Source organism: Martes martes (genome assembly GCF_963455335.1).
Source record: "Martes martes genome assembly, chromosome: 11".
In the NCBI taxonomy this organism is placed as follows: Eukaryota; Metazoa; Chordata; class Mammalia; order Carnivora; family Mustelidae; genus Martes; species Martes martes.
This window is the reverse complement of record NC_137899.1, coordinates 92243170-92264406: the sequence shown is the minus strand read 5'-3', so window position 1 is coordinate 92264406 and position 21237 is coordinate 92243170. Positions and strand designations below refer to the sequence as shown.

At 39.3% G+C, this 21237-nt stretch overlaps 1 protein-coding gene across 1 annotated transcript in view; it reads left to right on the top strand.

Annotated features, from left to right (window-relative positions):
• DGKI (diacylglycerol kinase iota) overlaps positions 1–21237 on the top strand; it is a gene marked incomplete at its 5' end in the record, with an annotated part of 432789 nt that overhangs the window by 285503 nt on the left and 126049 nt on the right. Inside the window, one exon of the mRNA XM_080818743.1 lies at positions 1590–1652. Within this exon, the coding sequence (XP_080674869.1) occupies positions 1590–1652 (63 nt within the window). The remainder of the gene's footprint in view (positions 1–1589; positions 1653–21237) is intronic.

Genomic DNA, 21237 nt, shown 5'->3' with positions numbered 1-21237 from the left:
ATAGATCTAAAATCCATGAATATAAAAGTAACAGAGTTAATGTCTTGATAACACTTGGTGTGAATAAATGGAAGATACTTACTCAAGAATTTCAAGATTTGGTTCACATGGATTGGAACGTGGGGGAATTCCCATGAGAAATTATTAAATAGTAGGCCATCATGATGCCACTAGATCTTCATTTATACAAAAAAAAATTATTTCCAAAAAAATACTTCTTGGTGTATAATCCCATTTGCTATTACCATATAGAAACTGAAGGGCTCGACCTGTTGTATTCAGTAGACCCCTACCTCTCTGGGACAGGAGCATATCTCATTTTATCATGGCTTATGAATCTATTCAAAATAAGAACTGCAGTGAATATCATCCCCCCAAAAAGTAACAGCAGAGATTCACCTAGGTTCATATTCACGTACTAGTAACATGGTGCCCAGATAAACTTGATGACGCTATTCAAAAGGCACCTTTGAAAGAGAGCAGAAATGTAAAATTTCTCGGGTAGTTAGGGAGATCTTAAGCCAAGTGACGCCTGAGCTCACTGGTAATGAAGATTCCACTGGGAAAGGCAATCATATTAGTCAGGGGCAAGATTTCTAGTTGGCAGACTTTGAATTGGGCATCTCAGTGGGTGGGAGTCCTTCATCCTGCTGCTCAGAAGTATTATTGGTTGTAACTGATAGTCTTTTGAGGAACACAAGGAGTTGATCATGGGTGACTTTATGTGTAAATATATATACCCAGCAGAAAAGAGGGATGGCTGTGCCTACCACAGTTACAGCAAAGCACTTCAAATCCTCTGGGAGAGTGGAGAGAATAATTCTGTAAATGTGACAACAAATTTTAGGTTTAGTTTCTTAAATTTTGTGTTTCATCTTTTCTAATAGCTACTGAAGTTTCGAAGTCTATGGTACCCCTCTTCTACCAAGAGCATGAGTGGAATTACAGCATCACTGTGATGAATTTAGGCTTTCTTGGTATTACCTGCAGAGTCATTAAAGGTTTTGTTGAGCCACGCTTTTTCAAGATGGTTGTCTTTTGACACAAATTTCCTACAGAGCTCTAGAATCAAGAGGACTATGTTAAAGGATTAAATTTACCTTGACTCTCCTCAAAGATGAGTTTACTATGCCAGCCTATCCCTCTCGTGTGTGGGTGTGCGTGCGTGCGTGCGTGCGTGCGTGCGTGCGTGTATGTGTGTGTGTGCACATGTGCATCCTCTCCTTGGGTGTCTCCAATGACCTAGAGCAAGAGAGGAACACGAGGATGCCTCCTGCCCGCCTGCAGCCCTGCCCAGTGTCCGCGCTCTCGCAGCATCTGCCCGTGCCCTGCCCTGTGCTGCGGTCCGTGGCTTGCCTTAGAGCCAGCCCTTGCCATGTGTCCTGTTGGCTTCATTGCTATCACCGGCTTTTTGGATTATGTCCGTGGCTGGCTGGATTTTCCTTTTCTTTTCATTCACTGTTTGGTGACGCGCTCATTTAATTTCTGTTTAAATTTTGTGTGTCTCTCTTTCTCTCTCCTGGCTTGTTCCCTGTCTGTCCACGCTGTTGTGCTGACTGTCTTCGCTGCTCATTCCCTGCTGCCTCTAGTATCCATCAGGTGCCAGCTGCTGACCTGCGGAGAGTGTCTGCCCCCCCTGGCTCCTTCACCACGTGAGTACAAAGCCGGTCCGTTTCTACATTTTGTCTAGCACCCTCCTGTCCTCCTCAGGGTTAGACTACCTGCCTCCTTTTCCCTCCCAGGTCTGCTTCTCAGACAAGGACCCGCCAACCCCAATTGCCAGGGGCCTCTCTGTGATTTGAGATGGATTTGTCCAGTTCTTTGTGTTTGATTTGTCTCGGTCCTCTAAGAGTTCAGGTGTCAATTTTTGATGAGTTACTTTACAGCCCATAATTGTGTGGGGTTGTATAAAATTCCAAACTAAGCACTGGTTTCTATGGAGAGTTTGTGGTAGCCCATTGACCATGCCATTATCTGTAGCTCTGGGATGATGTTGAAGGAGTGTGCCTGCTGCCCTTGATTTGTGAATGGACCCCCTCAAATTAAGTGTGGCGTTTTGAGCACATGCACATGCATCTGGGCATTATTTGGGTGGAGAATCCATGGTTGTAATAAAAGGTGAACGACTGGAAACTCTCTGAGTTAGCAAAACACACTTCATTCACAGTTAATAATTTGTACTTGATGTGTTCTATGCTTTTATTTTTTTCTGGTGAAAAAATATCTTTTTTTTTTTTTATTTTTAGAACCTTGGGACTTCTCTTTTGTCTTGTTGCCTCTTTCTTGCCCTTTCTTTTTCTTTCAGATACTTAGATTTTGTTCGGGTTTAGGTACTGGTACAGGTGCTTGATATTAACTACTTAAATAATTAGTACCCCAACAGCCCTATGTCACATGTGCTGTTATCTCCGTCTGTGGTCTTGTGGGGAATCTGGTGCACAAAGCATTCAGTAACTTGCCCAAGGTCACACAGCTAACAAGTGGTAGACTGGGATGCAAACTCAGATGGCTTGGCTTCAAAGTTCCCACCTTTAACAATTTACAGTTTGCCACTTTCATCTATGAGGAGCCTGTCTTTCTCTTAAGCCCTAGTTGAATCATTGACTTCTCAAGGAATTCTTTGTTGATTCTTGTTGGGGGTAGTTACGTTCTCACTGGGTCCACTATTGATATACTTATTATAGTTCTCAAGGTTTAATAGGCTGGTATTAATTACATTAGCTCATGTGTGTTTTGGGGGAGGGGGTTGTTGTGCACTAGACTTAGGCTACCTGAGATCACTGACCATATCTTCTTAGGAATTTTTGTGTCCCCAGCTCTGAACACACATCTTAACACAAAATATTCTGAAACCAAACAGAGTCATTAGTTGGCAGAATGAATGAATGAAAGAATACATCTCTAATTGAATTGTACAGTGTCTATCATTTAGGAATATGCCAAAATTATTCCTAAAGTCCAATCATATAATCCTACTTTCAGTCCTAGTCCTACAGATACACACTCATTCATTCATTTTTCAAAAAACATTACTTTGTACATGCTCTGTGTCCACCATTTTGTGCTTGGAATCTAAAGGTGAGCCCAATGTCTCCATTGGGCTGCCTTCATGGAACTTAATATTGAAAATCAGAAAATCAACAGGAAAATGACATTTAATTTTCAATTTGGAGGTTATTCTGCAGGTATATCCCTACATTCTACAAAAGGCCTCTTCAACAAATGGGAGTCCAAGGAATGGCTTTCAGTGATTTTCAGAGGCTATATTGATAGAGTTCAAAGAATCAAGAATATCACCAATAGAGATGCACTGGAATTTGTCCCATGTCTATTACAGTTTTAGTTGTGTAATTTAAACACGGCTCTTTTTTATTGGTTCCAGGTGTGCATACTACAGTAAGGTAAACTGTCACTGTTCTGTAACGGTGGAACAACTAGGTGTGGCCACTTTAAAACTTGAATGTTGATCTAAAATATTTTTTATCTATATATAATATATTAAATGTTACATATTATAAATTTTGTATTTCTATATCTCTGAAATATTTATGTAACAACACTTACTAAATTAGAGTATTTTATTTTAATTTTTAAATTTTTTTCCCAAGATTTTATTTATGAATTTGACAGCGTGAGAGTACAAGCAGGGGGAGACGCAGTGGCAGTGGGAGAGGCAGGTTCCCCGCTGAGCCTGGGATCATGACCTGAGCCAAAGGCAGACACTTAACAGACTGAGCCACCCAGGCACCCATAACTTAGCCTATTAAAAAAAAAATAGATAAGAAAACACTGTCACAACTGTCAAGGAGCCTGGAGTAAAACCCAAGAACAAGCAGCGTCTTTACATATTTACATATTAAGGCCGTGGTTAACAGTTTTGACCCCACTCTCATGCTGCTGTTTGCTACTTTCAGCAGTGTTTAATAATCACATTAATGTTGCTTGGGTCCTCATGAAAGTCAGGACCCCAGTATCTTGGACTAAGCTTGTCTGATTTTTTTGTCTTTTTTTGACTCTTGTTCAGCCATTCTCTGCTCAGAAAAATTCCTCTATATATGATCTCTTCTGGGGAGAAGCTTCTCTTTCTGCTGTTTCTGTAGTAAACATTGGTTTCCTAAAGCAACTTGCATGGTCTTTCTCTCAAGCTTTCTAAAAAAAATTTTTTTTGGTTGGGAGAAGGTCATGGCAATAACCATGTAAAGCATGGGTTCCCGGAAATTGCAACTATTAATGTCTGTGCACATGGGAAATTTCATCTTTATACAAAGGATTCTGAAATTTTACTTTTGGTCATATATGACCACATATGAATCCTGAATTTTATTGAGAAGTATTTAGGGCTTTATCCAATATAACAAAACTAAACAAATATAATATTTCACTACAAGTCTTGTGTATGTAGCTTAATGAATTATTGGAACAATACTTCAGTTAAAAAATCTTTATAATTAAGTGACTTCATAGTGAAGTCCTTGCTGAAGGGCACCTATGCACACTGAATTTTATAAATCCATGAATATTATAAATTTTATAAAATCATGAATATGAATGCTAAATGTTCCAACTACCAGCTCCTGTTCAGCTAATGCCAAAAATAACACAAAGGTATGTAATTGTAAAATATCTTTGTAAAACTTTTATCCTTCAGTAACTGCTTATTAAATTCCAGTTTGTGCCTGTTCCCTACCAAAATGAAAGAATATAAACCATTTATACCTAATTTAGTCTGTGTTTCATCTTTGAAAAAATATCGAGTACCTTCTTTAACTACCAGGGTTCTGTGGGATCCTGGAGATACAGAGATTATAAACCTAAGGTTTCTGTTCTAGAGAAATGGACATGCCAGGAAATAGACCTGTTTTGTTGCTTATAGTACAATTACAGTGCCATGTGATAAGCATCTTAGCACAGATTCTGGTTGTACTTCCATGTGAATGACTGTTTGAGTATTTATTACATTTGTTTTAATTTTTTTAGTACTTAAAATTAACATACAGTCAATGACTTTCTTGGTATACAGTTGGGAGTTTTAAGATGGGTGTAGATTTCTATAACCAGCACCCCAGTCAGGATACAGAACTGTTCTACCACCCCAGAAAGCTGCCTACTCCCTGCATCTCCCATCCAACCTCCTATCCAAACACCAATCACTGTAGTTTTGTATTTTTGAGATTGCCACATAAATGGAATCATACAGTATGTAACACTTTGCAATTGATTTCTTTCCACATAACGTCTTTGAGATTTATCAAAGTTGTTGCCTACGTCAATCACATGTTCCTTTTTATTGCTGAGTAGTATTCTACTGTATGGCTCCTTCTACTTACTTACCCATTTACTTGTTGAAGGACATCTGGTTGTTTTCAGTTTGGGGCAGTTATGAATAGAGTTGCTATCAAGTTTTGGGTAAATATAAATTTTCATTTCTCTAGGTTAAACACCTAGGAAGGGAATTCCTGGGTCATATGGTAAGTGTATGTTTAGCTTCATAAGAAATTAATGAACTATTTTCTAGAGTGCAAATTTTGCATTTCTAATGTATGAGAGAGAGAGTTCCATTTGTTTCACATCCCTGCCAGCACTCAGTATTGCCAGCACTTTAAAATTTTAATCATTTAATCATTCTAATGAGCGTCTTTTCATTATTTTCCATCTATTATATACTACCCAATGAAGCATCTGCCCAAGTATTTTGCCTATTTTTAAATTGGGCTGTTTACTTTTTCCTGTTGAGTTTTGAGAGTTTGTCATATATTCTGGATCCAAGTCCTTTGTTAGAGATGTGTTTTGCCAATGTTGGCCCCCAGTATATATCTTGTCTTCTCATTCTCTTTACAAAGTCCAAATTATCCAATTTTTCTATATTTGTGTTTTTGGTGTTCGATTCAAGAACTCTTGGTTTAATCCCAAGTCATAAATACTTTTTTCTTTGTTCTTCTAGCAGTTATAGAGTTTAACATTTTGCATTCAATTCTATGATTCAAGTTAATTTTTGTATAAGATGTGAGGTTTAGGTTAGTGTTTTGTTTTGTTTGCATTAGAAGTTCAATAGTTCCAGCACCATTTGTTAAAAAGACTATTTTTTCCCATTGAGTTGCCTTTTCATCCTTATCAAAAATCAATTGAATGTATATATGGGGAGTTATGGATATGATGAGGATGGATAAATACAGATTTCTGCACTCTGTATTCTGTTCCTTTGATCTATGTATTTGTGTCTTTGTCAATGCCATGTTCTTTTGGTTATTGTACTTTTATGTCAAACCTTAAAATTTAGTTGTGTTACTTTTTCACCTTATTCTTTATTATAAAAATTGTTGGCTATTCAAGCTCCTTTACCTTTCCACATAAATTTTAAAATAAGCTTGCCTATATCTCCAAAAATTCTACTAGAACTTTGGAATTGTATGGAATCTGCAGATCAGCTTAGGAGATGTAGACATCTTTACTACGATGAGACTTCCAGTCCATGGTTATTGCATTGTCTCTCCCTTTATTTAGTGCATCATTATTTTGTAGTTTTCAACATACAGATCTTGTACATACCTTGTTAAATATGTGCTTGTGTTAGATATGTGTTGGTTTTCAATTCTGGTTGCTGATATATAAAACTACAATGGATTTTCTCGTATTGACCTTGTATCCTGTGGCCTTACTGAAGTCACTTTTTAGTTCTAGGAGTTTGGTTGCATCCTTGGAATTTTTTAACTAGTCACGCTTTTTATCTGTGAGTAGGAATAGTTTTCTTTCTTTCCAATCCATATGCCTTTTATTTTTTTCTTTTGCCTTATTGCAGTAGCTAGGATTTCTAGTATGATGAGTAGAAGTGGTTACAGTAGATACCCGTCCTTGCTTTGCTTCTAGTATTAGGGGGAAATCATTCCATTTTCTCACCATGGAGTATGATTGTTAGTTGTAGATTTATTTATTAAAGTACTTTAGTAGGATATCTGGGAGAGATTAGGGAGGATTGGAGTCATTTGTTCTCTGCATGTTTGTTAGAATTTGCCAAGAAATCATCTGGGTCTCAAGGTTTCTTTTTTCCCTTTTTAACTATTAGTCATTTCCTTTAGGAGTTGTAGGACTACTCAGGTTATCTATCTCGTTGTAGGTGAATTTCAGTGGGTTTATGTGTGTGTGTTTGTGTAGCTTTTTGAAGTTTTGGAGGAGTTGCTCATTTTATTCCAGTCGTTAATATATGTCGAATTATTGGTAGTATTTCCTATCTTTTTAATGTCCTTGAGATCTGCAATGATAGTTCCTTTTTATTCTTGTTATTAGTAATTTGGATCTTCTCTCTTTGTGCTTCTTAGTGAAGGTTTATCCATTTTATCAATTTTTTAAAAATCAGCTTTTGGGGGCGCCTGGGTGGCTCAGTTGGTTAAGCGGCTACCTTCGGCTCAGGTCATGATCCCAGCGTCCTGGGATCGAGTCCCGCATCGGGCTCCTTGCTCGGCAGGGAGCCTGCTTCTCCCTCTGCCTCTGCCTGCCACTCTGTCTGCCTGTGCTCGCTCACTCGCTCTCTCTCTCTGACAAATAAATTTTTTAAAAAAATCTAAAAAAATAAATAAATATAAAATCAGCTTTTGTTTTTATTAATTTTTTCCACACTTGTCTTTCTGTTTGCTATTTCATTGATTTATGACCTTATGTTATTATTATTTTTTTTTTCTGCTTGCTTTGGGCTTATTTGGTCCCACCCCCAGACCCCAGTTCTTTTTTTTTTTTTAAAGATTTTATTTATTTATTTGACAGACAGAGATCACAAGCAGGCAGAGAGGCAGGCAGAGAGAGAGGAGGAAGCAGGCTCCCTGCTGAGCAGAGAGCCGGATGCAGGGCTCCATCCCAGGACCCTGGGATCATGACCTGAGCCAAAGGCAGAGGCTTTAATCCACTGAGCCACCCAGGTGCCCCCAGACCCCAGTTCTTTAAAGAAGATGCTTAATTTTTTAAAAAGATTTTATTTATTTATTTGAGAGAGATGCAATAGATGTTTAGGGAAGAACAGAGGGAGAAGGAGAAACAGGCTCCCCGCTGAGCAGGGACCCTGACATGGGGCTCAATCCCAGGACCCCAGGATCATGACCTGAGCCAAAGGCAGATGCTCAACCGACTGAGTCACCCAGGTGCCCCGAGAAGTTTAAATATTTAAGTAGGCAATTGACTCAGTTGAGTTCAGGCCACACGTTCTGGCTCACTTTCTGAAAGTTGTAATTACAATGTTAATTCTCTTTTCAAAGTCTTTGCAGTGCTCTATGCACCACCAAGTTACCAGTGTGGGATCTGGGTTTTCTATCCTGTAGTTCGGTTCCTAAAGTCTACTGTACAGAGGCTTAGGGCCAGATTCACCCACGTGCAGCCTGAAGATGAACCTGAAAGTTCATGAACATCTTTACGGAGCTGTTTTCCTGAGCTCCTCCTTCTCCGTTGTTATCACAGCCCTTTGCTGTTCCCTAAGGCTCCCTTTTTCCGTCTTCCAGCCAGAAATCTAAGGTTTTAGTTACCTCGCTCTACTGCCTATTTCCCGCAACTGTGCTCCTGTCTAGAACCAAGCAATGATGTGACAGAAAGAAGGAGAATAAAAGCAGTGTTTGTTTATCCCATCCTCTTGGGATCTCTGCTCCTTTTATCAGAGAGGAGAGCTCTCTTCCATTACAGTTGTGAGCTCCTGAGGGCCTTTATCAGTGTCCCTGCGGGGAATGCTGAGGTGTAAGAAAATAGAAAGGGGAAGATAGATCTGAATTTTTCTTAGCATTCGGAGCCCCTTTCTTTTCCTTAAGCCAGAGCTCAAGGGCTCTCTTTGAGACTTCTCTACCTGCAGTTGGTGTTCATTTCAGGCTTTGTGCTGCCTGGAGTCTGCAGGAGGGTTTATTGGAGGGAAAAAGATGGGAGAGCTTACCACCACTTGATAGTATTTTATATTCTGATCTTCTCCTCTAATCTGCTGCTATCATTTACTTTTCAGAGTTCTCGAATAGCTACTTTATGAATCCTGTCCAGATTTTATAACTGCATTCACTGGGGGGAGAAAGAATGGTTTGTGCTTACTTACCTTGCCCAGAACCAGAAGTTCTCCACTGCCTTTTAAAAGCAGAGAGCTATGATTCTGTATCCCCTCCTCTCCTACTGCACTTTAGGACTATTCTAACTCAGCAAAACAAATCTGCAGAGAAACCACTGTATTTTGAACTACAATCAACATATGTTCAATGTAATACGCCATCTTTTACAACATTCACAATTTAAACATGCACAAGATATTTCCCACTGCTAAGTTGTGTGGATTTGCTTGTTACCTTAGGGAGGGCAGAGTCAGACACGGATCCATGAAAAAAAGCATAAATTGTCATGTTTGACTACAAGCTGAATACGATTCAGTACTCTACAATCGGTTTCAATAAATGAAGTCTTCATGGTAAAGGATGAAAGTAAATTGATTTTTGTTCCAGGAAGAGAGGGAGTTTTAGTAAGAGAAAGGGAAATATTTTTGATACGCCTTTTTTTTATGGTTCCATTTTGGGTTGAGCTGAAGAATTTTATTGTTGAGAAACTCCCAGAATCTTCAGTCTTCATGATTGAAGAAAACACGAACTGGTCATAGGTAGTTTAACCTTTGCGTGCTGGGCAGCAAAGCAAACCAGCTGATCTTTGGAGATGCTTTCTAAAAATGCTATCGTTCTGTTCTCCCACGAGTCACATCAAGTTTTTTTGTTTTAACATTTTTATGAATTTGTCAAATGTGCTGTAAAGAATCTGTTTATTTAATTTATTTAATATTGGCCCTTTAGTTAGAAAGTAAGACTTGATGTGCTTTAATCAGACCCTTCTCTTTTCCTTTGTTCTTTACCAATAAGCTCCACTTTACTACAAGCTACACTATCTGGGAGTAGCAAAAACCTTGCCAGAGGAGAAATTTACATGTACGCCTCTGTAAACTGTGACGGTTAGCTCTCAAGTAGCCAAGAAGATTCATCATACGTACTTTACCTGAGAACGGATAAAGCTGATGGTCGCTAACACACAAACCTTTTTGAGAACATCAGGAGGAAAAGCACTCCTATCAGACTGCTTGGGCCTCCAGAAGACAGCTTCATGTCTGGGGCAGAAATCTGTCGAGATTCTGATTCACAGATTACAATTTTTAGGTCATCGTTCTAGACCCTAAAATCAATTGCAAGGATACCAGAAGTACCTAAGCACTCAGGAAGTTATGAATATTTGTCTTGTTAAGGCTTTTGTTGTTATTGTATCCCAGAGTGATTATCTCTGAGTGACAGGATTATGGATAATATTTTCTGGGCTTTCTGTATTGATTTTAGTGAGCATGCATTACTTCCATTCAAGGAGAAATTTAAAAGTTCATATTTTAAAAAGGACAGGAGAGAATAGCTACATCCACAGAACAGGGGAAAAAAAGCTATTTGCTGAATCTCAGAGTCAGATAAGGAAACATCAGCGTTGGCTTCAGGCTGGCTGGAATGCAGAAGTCTTTGTTCACTGAACCACTGAGCAGAGGAAACTGCTAACCCATCCTCTGTCTCTTCTCTTACTCCCAACGCTCACCATTTTCTGGGTTATCTTCCTATCGATTTCACTTTCCACTGTCCAGTCTCTCGATCTTTAATAATGTCAAAATGTCATGCTTTCCTCCCTTCTTACGAAACCCTCTCTCCTGGTTGCATAAAACAGATACACCGCACCGAGAATTCCAAGGAGAAGTAGGTTAAGAGTTGCTTGAGCTTCGTTCCCTATCACTTTTCAAACTTGAGCCCAGGCTGAGAGCTTGGATGGTGGTGGTTTTCTTTCCTACGCTCTGCAACTTTCCCCCAAGAGTTTTCCCACTCCATCTGAGCTTTTATCCCCATTCGGATGGCCAGAGAGTAGTCTAGGGCCTTAAAGGAAAGGGGTGTCAGGAACAGACATAGGTCTCTCACTGGAATGTTTTCCTCCTTATTCTGTAGCCCCCCCATGGCAATATGCTGCTGTTTGGAGTATCTGGGGGCGGGGGGGCTCTGCTTTGCTTTCATTTGTATGACATTGACCAAGTGTTAACCTCTTCGCATTTTAGTTTTTCAAATATATAGAAAAGAAGTGCAGTTGTTCCCCTGGATTTCTATCAGCTCTGAAGTTCTGTTATGCTACAATTCAAGACATGACCCTAGACTATATGAAAATCTGCCCCAAAGGGATCTAAGACTTGAAGCAGGCAAGACTTACCATGGGACATGACAGGGTCATCCTTTACCCTTAGGGCGGATCAGGGAAGCCAGGCCCTGTACTGCTTTGGTACATATAATGGATGTTTCTCCTTGCTCTCCACAAGAACCCAAGTGGATTTTTTCATTTGGCCAGAAAGGTAATATGTGTCTGATATTATGCTAATCAGCACCTTGACTTGTGATCAAATTTAATATCTCAATAACTGTTTACGGTAACAGTTGTCATTATTCCCATTCCATAGGCAAAAAGACTGAGAATAAGAAATTAACTTATTAGCTTAACCAAGAGCGTATGCCAGAAAGTGCTAGAGTTAACACCCAAGGCCTTCTGCTTTGGAGATGGCGTGGAAGGCCCCGAAGTCCACTGGTGACCGAACCTCTCTGATCACTTTCCTGCATGTGTGTTTATTTTCATGAACGTGATTTATGTATTTTATTCAGTCACACTAGGTTAACTTCTTCCTTTTTGAAGAAAACTTGGAAATAATACCTTAGGATTGAAATGTGTGACTCTTCAGCATTACAGGTTTGTGGTTCAAGTGTCATTAAAAGAAAAATGTCCGAATGACAAACCCCAGTTAAAAATAAGTTCTAGTACAGTTAAAGAACCGGGAGAGTCTTTTCAAACTGTTCGTGATGGTGTTTGGTCTGTGAACATGCCTTCACCGGAAGGGTCATGCCCACAGCTATGGTGGATGGATGGAGCCTGGGTTCTTCTCTTAGCAAAGGTGAACGCAGATGGCAGCCTCTGGTACAGTTATGTAAGGCATAATACATTTAGGACTCCCTCAACATTTAAAATTATATCTCGTTGCTTTTAAACTTTATTTTTGGAGATGAATTATTCATGTCTGTGTAGGTGTAGAAGCAGTCTTACGCTTACGAGTCAGCACTTCTCGTAAAGTAAAAGGTCACTTCAGACCTGAAGGGAATATTTACTCAGGTGTTGTTGGCTTGAGGTGCCGGGCCCGAGGAGGCGAAGGCCCAAGTCAGCTTCAGGGGCATGGGGAGAGTCGGTGGGAAGGTTCAGGTACAGTGTGTGCTCCAGGGCCCTTGGGCAGGACATAGCCACGAGGAAAATTTTTGAATTTCGTTGTTTATTTCATCAAAATAAATTTTAAGAACTCAAAATTAAAAATGACTTTAGAAGTAATGTTAGTTCAGTAAACACAACTATATATGTGTGTGCGTGTGTGTGTGTGTGTGTGTGTGTGTGTGTGTGTAGAGAGAGAGAGAGAGAGAGATATTATTCTGTGTACTTGACTTTTAGGAGAAATAAAAATTAAGGCCTGCATATCCTAAACAGTAACATCAAGCCAGCAGAGATCTCCAAGCCAGATAGGAATTTTAGACAGTAGAAAATGAGATGCCTTTCATTCTTCTATTGATGGGATCTCTTTATAATCATTAGTGGTAGGACTAAAGTAAAATGTATTAGTTCTCAGGGTTCTCTTACGTACATATCTGTGTAGTTCTGCTCTAACAAAGTGCCACAGATCGAGAGGTTTAAACGACAGAAAAGAACTTCCTCATAGTCTGGAGTCCGGCGGTCTGAAATTGAGATGTTGGTGGGGTTGGTTTCTCCTGAAGTCTCTGTCCTTGGTTTATAGCTGGTGGCTGTCTTCAGGTACTCTTCCTTGTGTGTGTCTGTCCTAATCTCTCTGTCTAAGGACACCAGGCAACTGTGTGAAGACTGAACTTTGTATATGTGACTTGTATATATGGTTTAATTCTTTAAAATCTTTCTGTTAAAAGAGACAAGAAGAGCTACAGAGTATTGCTCTTTGATTTCTAGACGATTGTTGGTATTTACTGTTTAGGTGCAATAAGGTTGTTGCTGACCTCTGGACCCAAATCCAATTTCCGTAAAATGAGGTGGTCAGATAATATAAACTTTAAATTTTTTTCATACATGAAATTCTAAAGTATTACTGTAATAAAAGTAACTATAGGAATACAGGCTATAAATGGAAAGGGAAGGGAGTAATTTTGCTAGTGTTTGTGAACAAAAGATTTCTTTACAAATGGACTTCTCCATGTAGGGAAAAAAACCCTCAATACTTCTGGAAAGTAGTTATTTATATCTTAGATAAACCACAATCTGCAGTGTTATTAATGGGTTTACTGCATTTAGAGAGAAAAAGAGAACCATTTCGGTTTTTACTCCAGTATCACAACAATAACTGATGTTCTATTCCAGCACAGCGTAGGAAGAACTTATCAATAACGATGAAGTCTAGACATTTCTTTGGAACATTCCAAGGGGTGTTTATTTTAGATTATTTTGCTAAGATAGTAATAAACTGCAGTGCACATTTCATTTGTAGATTTTTAATTTAATTATACCAATGTGATTTAGCTTCCCCATCTGTCATAATGTCCTGAAACACTTACAGGAAATGAAAAGGAAGTACATTGTTAAAGGCAGAGAGAGAAAATCCTTGTTGATGCTACACTTAATTAGTCCCCAGAACTCATCACATTTTGTCAGAAAATGAAATTCTAAAAATGAATTCAGCAAGTTCCAAAGGTGTAGCTAAGATATTTGACTGAAATGAAAGTGGTGTTAGAAGGATTATAAATGGAAAAAAAAAGGCCAAAGTTTTCTGCTTTCTATGATTGAGAACTGTCATGATTTTCTTTCTCTTCCATCTTGTAGACTCTCCTGCTCTCAAGAGAGAACAGCCTTTTGATCTGATGATATTTAGTTGCTCAGGCAAAGTAAAACAATTCAACGTTTCCTTGATGAGAGGTTCTTGGCTTATGAAATGTTAAAATACTGCCTTTGGTAGAATCTTGCTCTGTAAGATGGTAAATGAAAGGAGAGAGGGAAATGTACCCAAGCAAAAGTACCCAGAATTATTTTCATTTCCTGTCATGACATTCTCAGCAGAAACCATCCCTTTTTCCTTCTCTCTTCCATTACTTTCTTTTTAGTTTTGGTAACTATTTAGTGTTTTAGCTAATTTGTGTTTGTTCTTCATCATCCAAGCAATATATTAGTCTAGCACTAAACGTGTATCTTAAGGTACTTTTTTCCCCCTCAAGTTTACTGTGAAATTTTAAAGTTATTTTTGTTGATTAGTAGTTGAAGGGATAGGATTATATGATTTCTACAAGTCCTGTTCTAGCAAGGTGTCTTTGTTCTCTCCATTTTTGACACCGCCAAGAAGAATGATTTTTTTAAAAAACTCCCTTGGTCATTGGATTAGGGATTAGAGAGTGGTAAGGGCAGCTTCTGTCTAATAGGCTAAATTTACTGAATTGAACAGGGGAGTCAGGTTTGGGGACTCCGATTTGTTCATGGATCTCGGACAAGGAAGCACGAGGCGGCGGGAGCGTATCTATGCTCTGAGTGGGGGACATAGCTTTCCCCCAGCGGTAGGTGGATGAGTAGGAAAGAAGTAGTGTCTTCTTAGTCTCGGGAGCCAGATGCAGCACCACCGAGCATTCCAGACCTCAGCAAGCCATCGTCAACCTGGAGGGGAGCATGAGTCAGAATGTAACACGGTGAAATACAAATTACCTAATACGAGAAATGGTTTTGCGAATTTTCTCAAACACCCAGATTTTAAGAAAGTATCTGTGTCCTTCCGTAAAATGTTTTATATAGAAAGTTGAAACCATTTAAGGAAGTGTTTCTTATGTAATGCCATTTATTGTTAGGTCAATACTTACTTTTTATTTTCTTGATAGAAACCAAAGTTGGAATCCTCTTCTTACTGAGCGCGTCTCCTAGGAAGGCAAAGCTACTTCCTTTGCTCTATAGCTTCGGGAGGAACACATCTGGTAATTCATGTGTTCAGTCCTTTCTCAAATTAAGTTGGGTTATATCTCTCCATCTTAATAAGATGGCCACACTTATTTTCATACCCTAATTGCCTTATGTATTTTCAGCTTTTGCTTTGTTTTGCTCTTTTTACTTGAAAAAATTCTCAATTTTAATTTTTTCCTATAGGATCAGAAGTGAAATAAGTGTTAAATATTTTAAAATTACATGTACTCTAGGGTTTTGGTGTTGTTTCTTTTTAAATGAGTGCTACCCTTACTCAAATACCACCACTTTATTCATCAACGTGCATAGGGATATTAGAAGATGAGCAAATGTAGTCGTTGTAGCCTAATTTAGTCCTTTATGATATATGTGAAGGAGTGTTTTCTTTTGTGAAATGAAACTTTTCATTTTTATTTTTTTTTCAAAGATTCAATCATTGAGAGAGAGCATTTGAATGGAGAGAAGGGCATAGGGAGAGGGAGAGAATCTCCCAATAGACTCCTTGATGACCATGGAGGCTGACCTGGGGCTCGATCTCATGAGATCGTGACCTGAGCTAAAATCAAGAGTTGGATGCTTAATTGACTGAGTCACCCAGGCACCTAAAAGTGATGCTTTTTAAACTATACAAAGCCCCATACCTGTTCTACACTCCTTTCCAGCAAAGAAAGTCAGTTTCTTTATCAGTTCCAAATAAGTGCAGGATAGTCCAACAGCTTGTGATTGCAAACCCAAAGGAAGATTTTAGCATTTAAATAGCCAGTAAATGTTAGGTTTTCCTTTTGTTTGATACATAGAAATTGAAACCTTAAGTAAAAAAAGTGCCTCTCTGTCTGAGCGCATGAGATCTGACGCCATTTGGGTGGTTTGAGAGTAACATTATCCTATTCTGTCTCCTTGATTCAGGCCCAGTGGTGCCTTACTCCACCGGAGACAGTCATTAATGGACCTCTGTACAATCAGAGCAGCAAAAGAATTCTCTAAGCTACTGCAGGCTCTGCTGCTGAAAGTAGCCCTTATTAGTATTTTATGATAGAATCTTTAGTCATTTTTAATAGCCAGGAAACCTCCATTAAATGGACTTATCTCATGAGGTAGAAATGATGCTCGCCTGGTGTGATGAAAGACGAGCCTTGAGTTCTTACTCTCACCCCAACTGTTCTTCATTCATCAGTTTGAATTTGCAGGATTCTACAAAAGTACATGTTCCCTCTACCTCTAATTTCCATCCCTCTGTATTTCCTGGGGGTATTTTCTTCCTTTGCCTTTTATCATGATATCTGTCCAGCTCCTATACTCTTTAAACATAAAGCAGAAAGAGTTTAAGTGAGAACTTAAAGTCTGAAGCTCCTATAAAGTTTTCGGAAAGGTTGTCATTTAGTTGCCAATTCAGCAAATATTAGGACAGGAGACTGAGGAGATTTAAACCTGTAAGTGGTATCTAATGACAAGTAGAAATTTCTCTCCATTCATATTAACCAGAGGCAAACTAGAGAATCAGCCCTGTCTGTAAGGATAGCAGGAGCGTTGCGGTTATTTTTCGTTTGTTAGTCTAGTGATGGGAATTGCTTTTTTCCCTTGAACCAATTTCTGTTGACTGGTCCCCATCCTGGCCAGGGATGCACATTACATAGCACGCATGATTAGGTGGGATGAAGAATGTAGCTTGTTGTCATGGAAAATAGTTCTCATTTCAAAATTAGTAAGTCCATATGGGAAGCAGCAGCTTAACAAAGATAGATGTGGCTGGGCCTCCTGTCCTCGAAGAGCTCATGGTTTTATGGGGGTGGGGATCACCGTGTCATGATCACATTTACATTTCACACTGACTGCTCAGTCTCCAGCAGTCAGTCTAGGTGCAAGATGATAGTAGCTTGGTCTGTGGGGGTGTTGCCTGAGGAGACAGAGAAGCATACATATTTGAACACTATTTAAAGGAGAACGACAGCAGGGAAGAGAAAGAAAGAGCAGGTGGCAAATCAGGAGAGTCTTTCGAACTGAAATCCAGAGAAAAGTGCTTCAGGAGTTAACCAGAGTGAGGAATTCTACTGAAGGGAATGGGGGTACGGTTTGAGTGTGGACCCAGAAGTGGATTTAATGAGCATGAATAAGGGAAAGGGAAAGGCACGGTGTGATCTCATGTAGAGGAAAGTTGGAGGGTCTGCGGCTTAAAAAATAAATCTATGATTCTGGTCCCCAGAAGTTGTACGGTTATGTATATGTGGGGGGCTCCACATTAAAGTCTCTGAGTTGCTGGCTGAGTCCATAACAGCGGTGACGTTCATTACCGCAAAAAGAAGTGGATGGTCAGGAGAACGTGAAATACTGACCAGGACTATTGGTCAGTTTCTTTTCCTTTCAAGCAGAAATGAAGCTGTTCTACTTGCTGAGCTGCCAGTAAGCGAAGCCACCGCTAGTTCTTTGTCTCTGCTTCTCCTTTGCATGCCACGAACCTGATGCCCAGCCGAAGGGACAGTCTGTAATGACCACATGCTAATTTCACTCTGCCGCATATTCATATCTTGCAATTTCAGAAGCATAAAAATGGATTTCACTAGAAAGCCTGAAAATGTGCGTGTCAGTATGTGTTTGCAGATCTCCAGAAAACTTAAAAAAAAAATTTTTTTTGTTTCCACCAATTGCATAAAAAGTTCTCTGAGATTTGGAACTTAAAACCTATTTTTAATCTGGTAGACATTAAGTCAACAAATGGTTTCTTTGATAGGTGTCTAGCTCTGGTGCTTCAGGTTTACATTCTTTTGCCATTAGTATCTGTGGTTGATTATCCCAGTGACTTAAAACCCAATTCCAACCCAAATGGTAGAAGAAAAGTCAATAGATTATGGAGAGAGGAAGAATTTATAAATGGGTAGTATGAACAAAGAATAGGGCACTTCTATCCTGCACCTTCCACACTTGAGGAGGGACAGGCAGAGATGGGGCAGCCATAAACACAGTCATAATAATAGACAATTGGATGGACTAGCAAATAATGAATCAGTGTATCTGAGTTTTCTCCCAACTCTGCAGTGCTTTAATTCCATTATCTTATTGGAGATCTAGAGGGATAGCAGTCTCAAATAATTTGTGACTATAACATAACATATTAACCACCCTGTAAATGGATGTCTTAACTCAAGAACTTAATTTTTTGTTTTTGTTTTTGTTTTTGTTTTAAGAGGGATAGAGTGAGCGCAAGAGGCAGGGGAGGGAGAGAGGGAGGGAGACAAGCAGACTCCCTGCTAAGAGCAGAGCCCGACACCAGGCTCTATCTCAGGATCCTGAGATCATGACCTGAGCCCAAATTAAGAGTTAGATGCTTAACCGACTGACCCACCCGGGCACCCAACATCTGTTGAAATCGAATTAACAACTTTTAAAAATACATTCTCTATTTTGGAAGTGAAAAAAAAAAAAAACTACTTTCTCTAGAAGAATATATTGGATAGTGGGAACTCATTATTGCTATCATTGTGATTTTGGTTTATCTTTGGTTCCAAATTCAAAAACTCCTTTAAAATTTTCTTCACATATTGGAGGCATTGTTCTCTGCTCCAGGCAGAAGACAACTGAATTATAAGAGTTCCCTGTGAACTCAGCAGGTGTTAGAAATCCTTTTTAAATCTCTGTTCAGAAGCTTTGATTCAATTTGGTTTTACTGCTCAATGCCAAAGAGGCCCACTTGGATGTGTTTTTGGATAGGTTATTGTTAGTGGCAGCTTGAAAATGTCCCAGGGTAAATTGCAACAATTTCTAGGAAGTTGCTAAAGGTAGCTATTGAGTATAATTGTATCTAAATAAGACCCAGCTTGATAGCTGGGAAAGGATGTGGTACGGTAAATGTTTCTGGTTCACTGTTATTTAATTGAAGAACAGGCAGTCCTGAAATGGTATACATACTTTTCTGGTAGGGAATAACTACCATTTGCATGTTCTTTTCTGTTTGTGTTGATCCCCCTAGAGATAAGATGCAAAGGAACATAATCCAATGTGGATTCACCTCCAGATCTCAGAGAGCTGGATGGAAAAATCACAGAAGTGGACAACCCAATCAGGGTTTGCCTAGGGCTCACAAAGAGAAAAACAGCTATGGAGAGGCTCAGATGATGTCCAACTGTGCTAAAGGGCCATGTGTAGCCCCAGAGGAATTCTACTTTCCTGCATTTCATTCATTTATTTGTTTAAAAACATTGATTGTAAACAATATGGGCCAGTGTCTTTTAGGTGCTGGAGTTGTAAAGAAGAGGAATAGCCTTCTGTGCCATTAATTTACAAGAAAGTCCATTCAAGGGCCATTCAAATGAATCCTAATAAAGATTAGTTATAAATATACTTTATTACATCAAGGTTAGGATCACATAGACTCTCACATTTATATTGCTTGAAAGGTATTAAAGCGTTACATCACAATTAAATCAGGCCTGGAAGGAGAAAGGCGGACGAAGTTGTGATGTTTTCTGCCTTGCAAAGAAAAACTAACTCTTTATATATGAGTAGCAACTTCCTGGTTAAATTAGAGTTCATCGTAAAAATGAGTAAGTCTACATAATGAGTGTTTTAGAGGGCAGGTCTTACCCTGAAGCATTTAAAAATGTTAATGAAAGTTGGACATTTACATAGTACAAAATGTAGAGTAATTATATAATTGTAAGGGTCTCCTGTAACATGAATGAGGATTTATAGTCTCAGTATCTTTAAGATACCTTGCAAACATTTGTGGTCCCCACTTGCTTTCTCATCCCACCAACTATAGATGGCTACGTAACTCTGAATCTTTGTCTCACTGACTGTGTCATCAAACTGTCATTCTGCTAAGTTTTGGTATCTACTAATTGCTACTAAGAGCTGTGATTCTGGCTCCTGCTCTGAAATTATCTAGGATTAAATTTTTTTAAAAAGGCTATGGAAATTGAAGCATACGCGTATTAATAAAAATACAACAACATACTTAACACTATCTACCAGGGATATACTAACTGCCTTACATGTATTTTCTCATTTAATGCTCACATATTCCTATTATCAGTTCCATTTTCAAATCAGAAAATGGTATAGCCAAGGTAACTTTAGAGTTCTCACTGTCAAACATGTATTAATTGACAGAGTTCAGATTGAAACTAAGATTTTTCTGAGTTTGGGTCGTGTTACGCAATGTGTTATAGTGTTTTAATATTAAAGGATATTATTCCCAGATGATTCATGTTGCTAATGAGAAGGAGTTATGTGGTGTTGCTGGCCTCGAAGTGACACTGGGGAACAAAAGCCCCCAACTCATTCTCTTCGTCTGTAAGGGGTATCCATGTGAGAAGGTTGGAATGAGGAGAGTGTGTTATGAGGACTGAGAGAAACTTGTGTAGTGAGGAAGGTGTAAGTTGAATAGCAGTAAGTGTTCTGGGAGTGATCTGGATGGCGATCCGCCTCTCCCCTCCCCGACCAGGATCTCAGAGTAACAGGTGTGTGTAATGTGGATATGGGAAGATGTGGTCTGGAGCCCAAGTGCGTGGATTTAATGAGATGCTTTCTGGTAGTTTGGAAGGGGAGTTGTCATAGAGACATTTGGGAGTTACGTCCAAAGCCATGAATTTCCACTTGCATAAAAAACTCCGTGTTGACATTTCAGCGGAAATTTATGAGGAGGTGATAGGTTGAGGTCACTGTCCTGATTTCAAAGGGAAATCCCTTTTCAGACCCTTGAGTGATCCCAAGGAAGTCTGGTTTAGAACCCCTACTACAGAGCCTGCATCAGTATCGGGGTAGTTTGTGGTAGATGTGGGCATGGAGGCAAATCCATTTTTATCCAGGTTGTTCATCTCTTCTGTGCTCTACTAACTTTCTTGGGAAAATTTAATTTTAGAAAACTAATGGCACTGCTATTCCCCAGACTCCAAGGAACAGCTTTGTCACCGTCTACCTCCACTCAGCCATTAATGGGACATTAATATATTTTGACATAAAGGGACACAATTGAATTACTCAGCTTTCACTTAATAGCTGTGCATTTTATCTTTCCCACCTTCTAGTTGTCTGTTTTCATGTTATTGCTTGGCCTGTAAAATACCTGTGGGAGAAGGTCCAGGAGAATGATGGCACCATCCAGACTAGATCGTTCCCCCTCAGAGGAAGCCCAGCAGCTGGTCGGAAGGGTTTAGGGCAGTCCCAGCATGTGCCCTAAACTTCTCCCACTCCCTGGCAGCAGAAGATGCTATTGTTTACCAGCAGAACCTTATGTAAGCAAGGGATTTT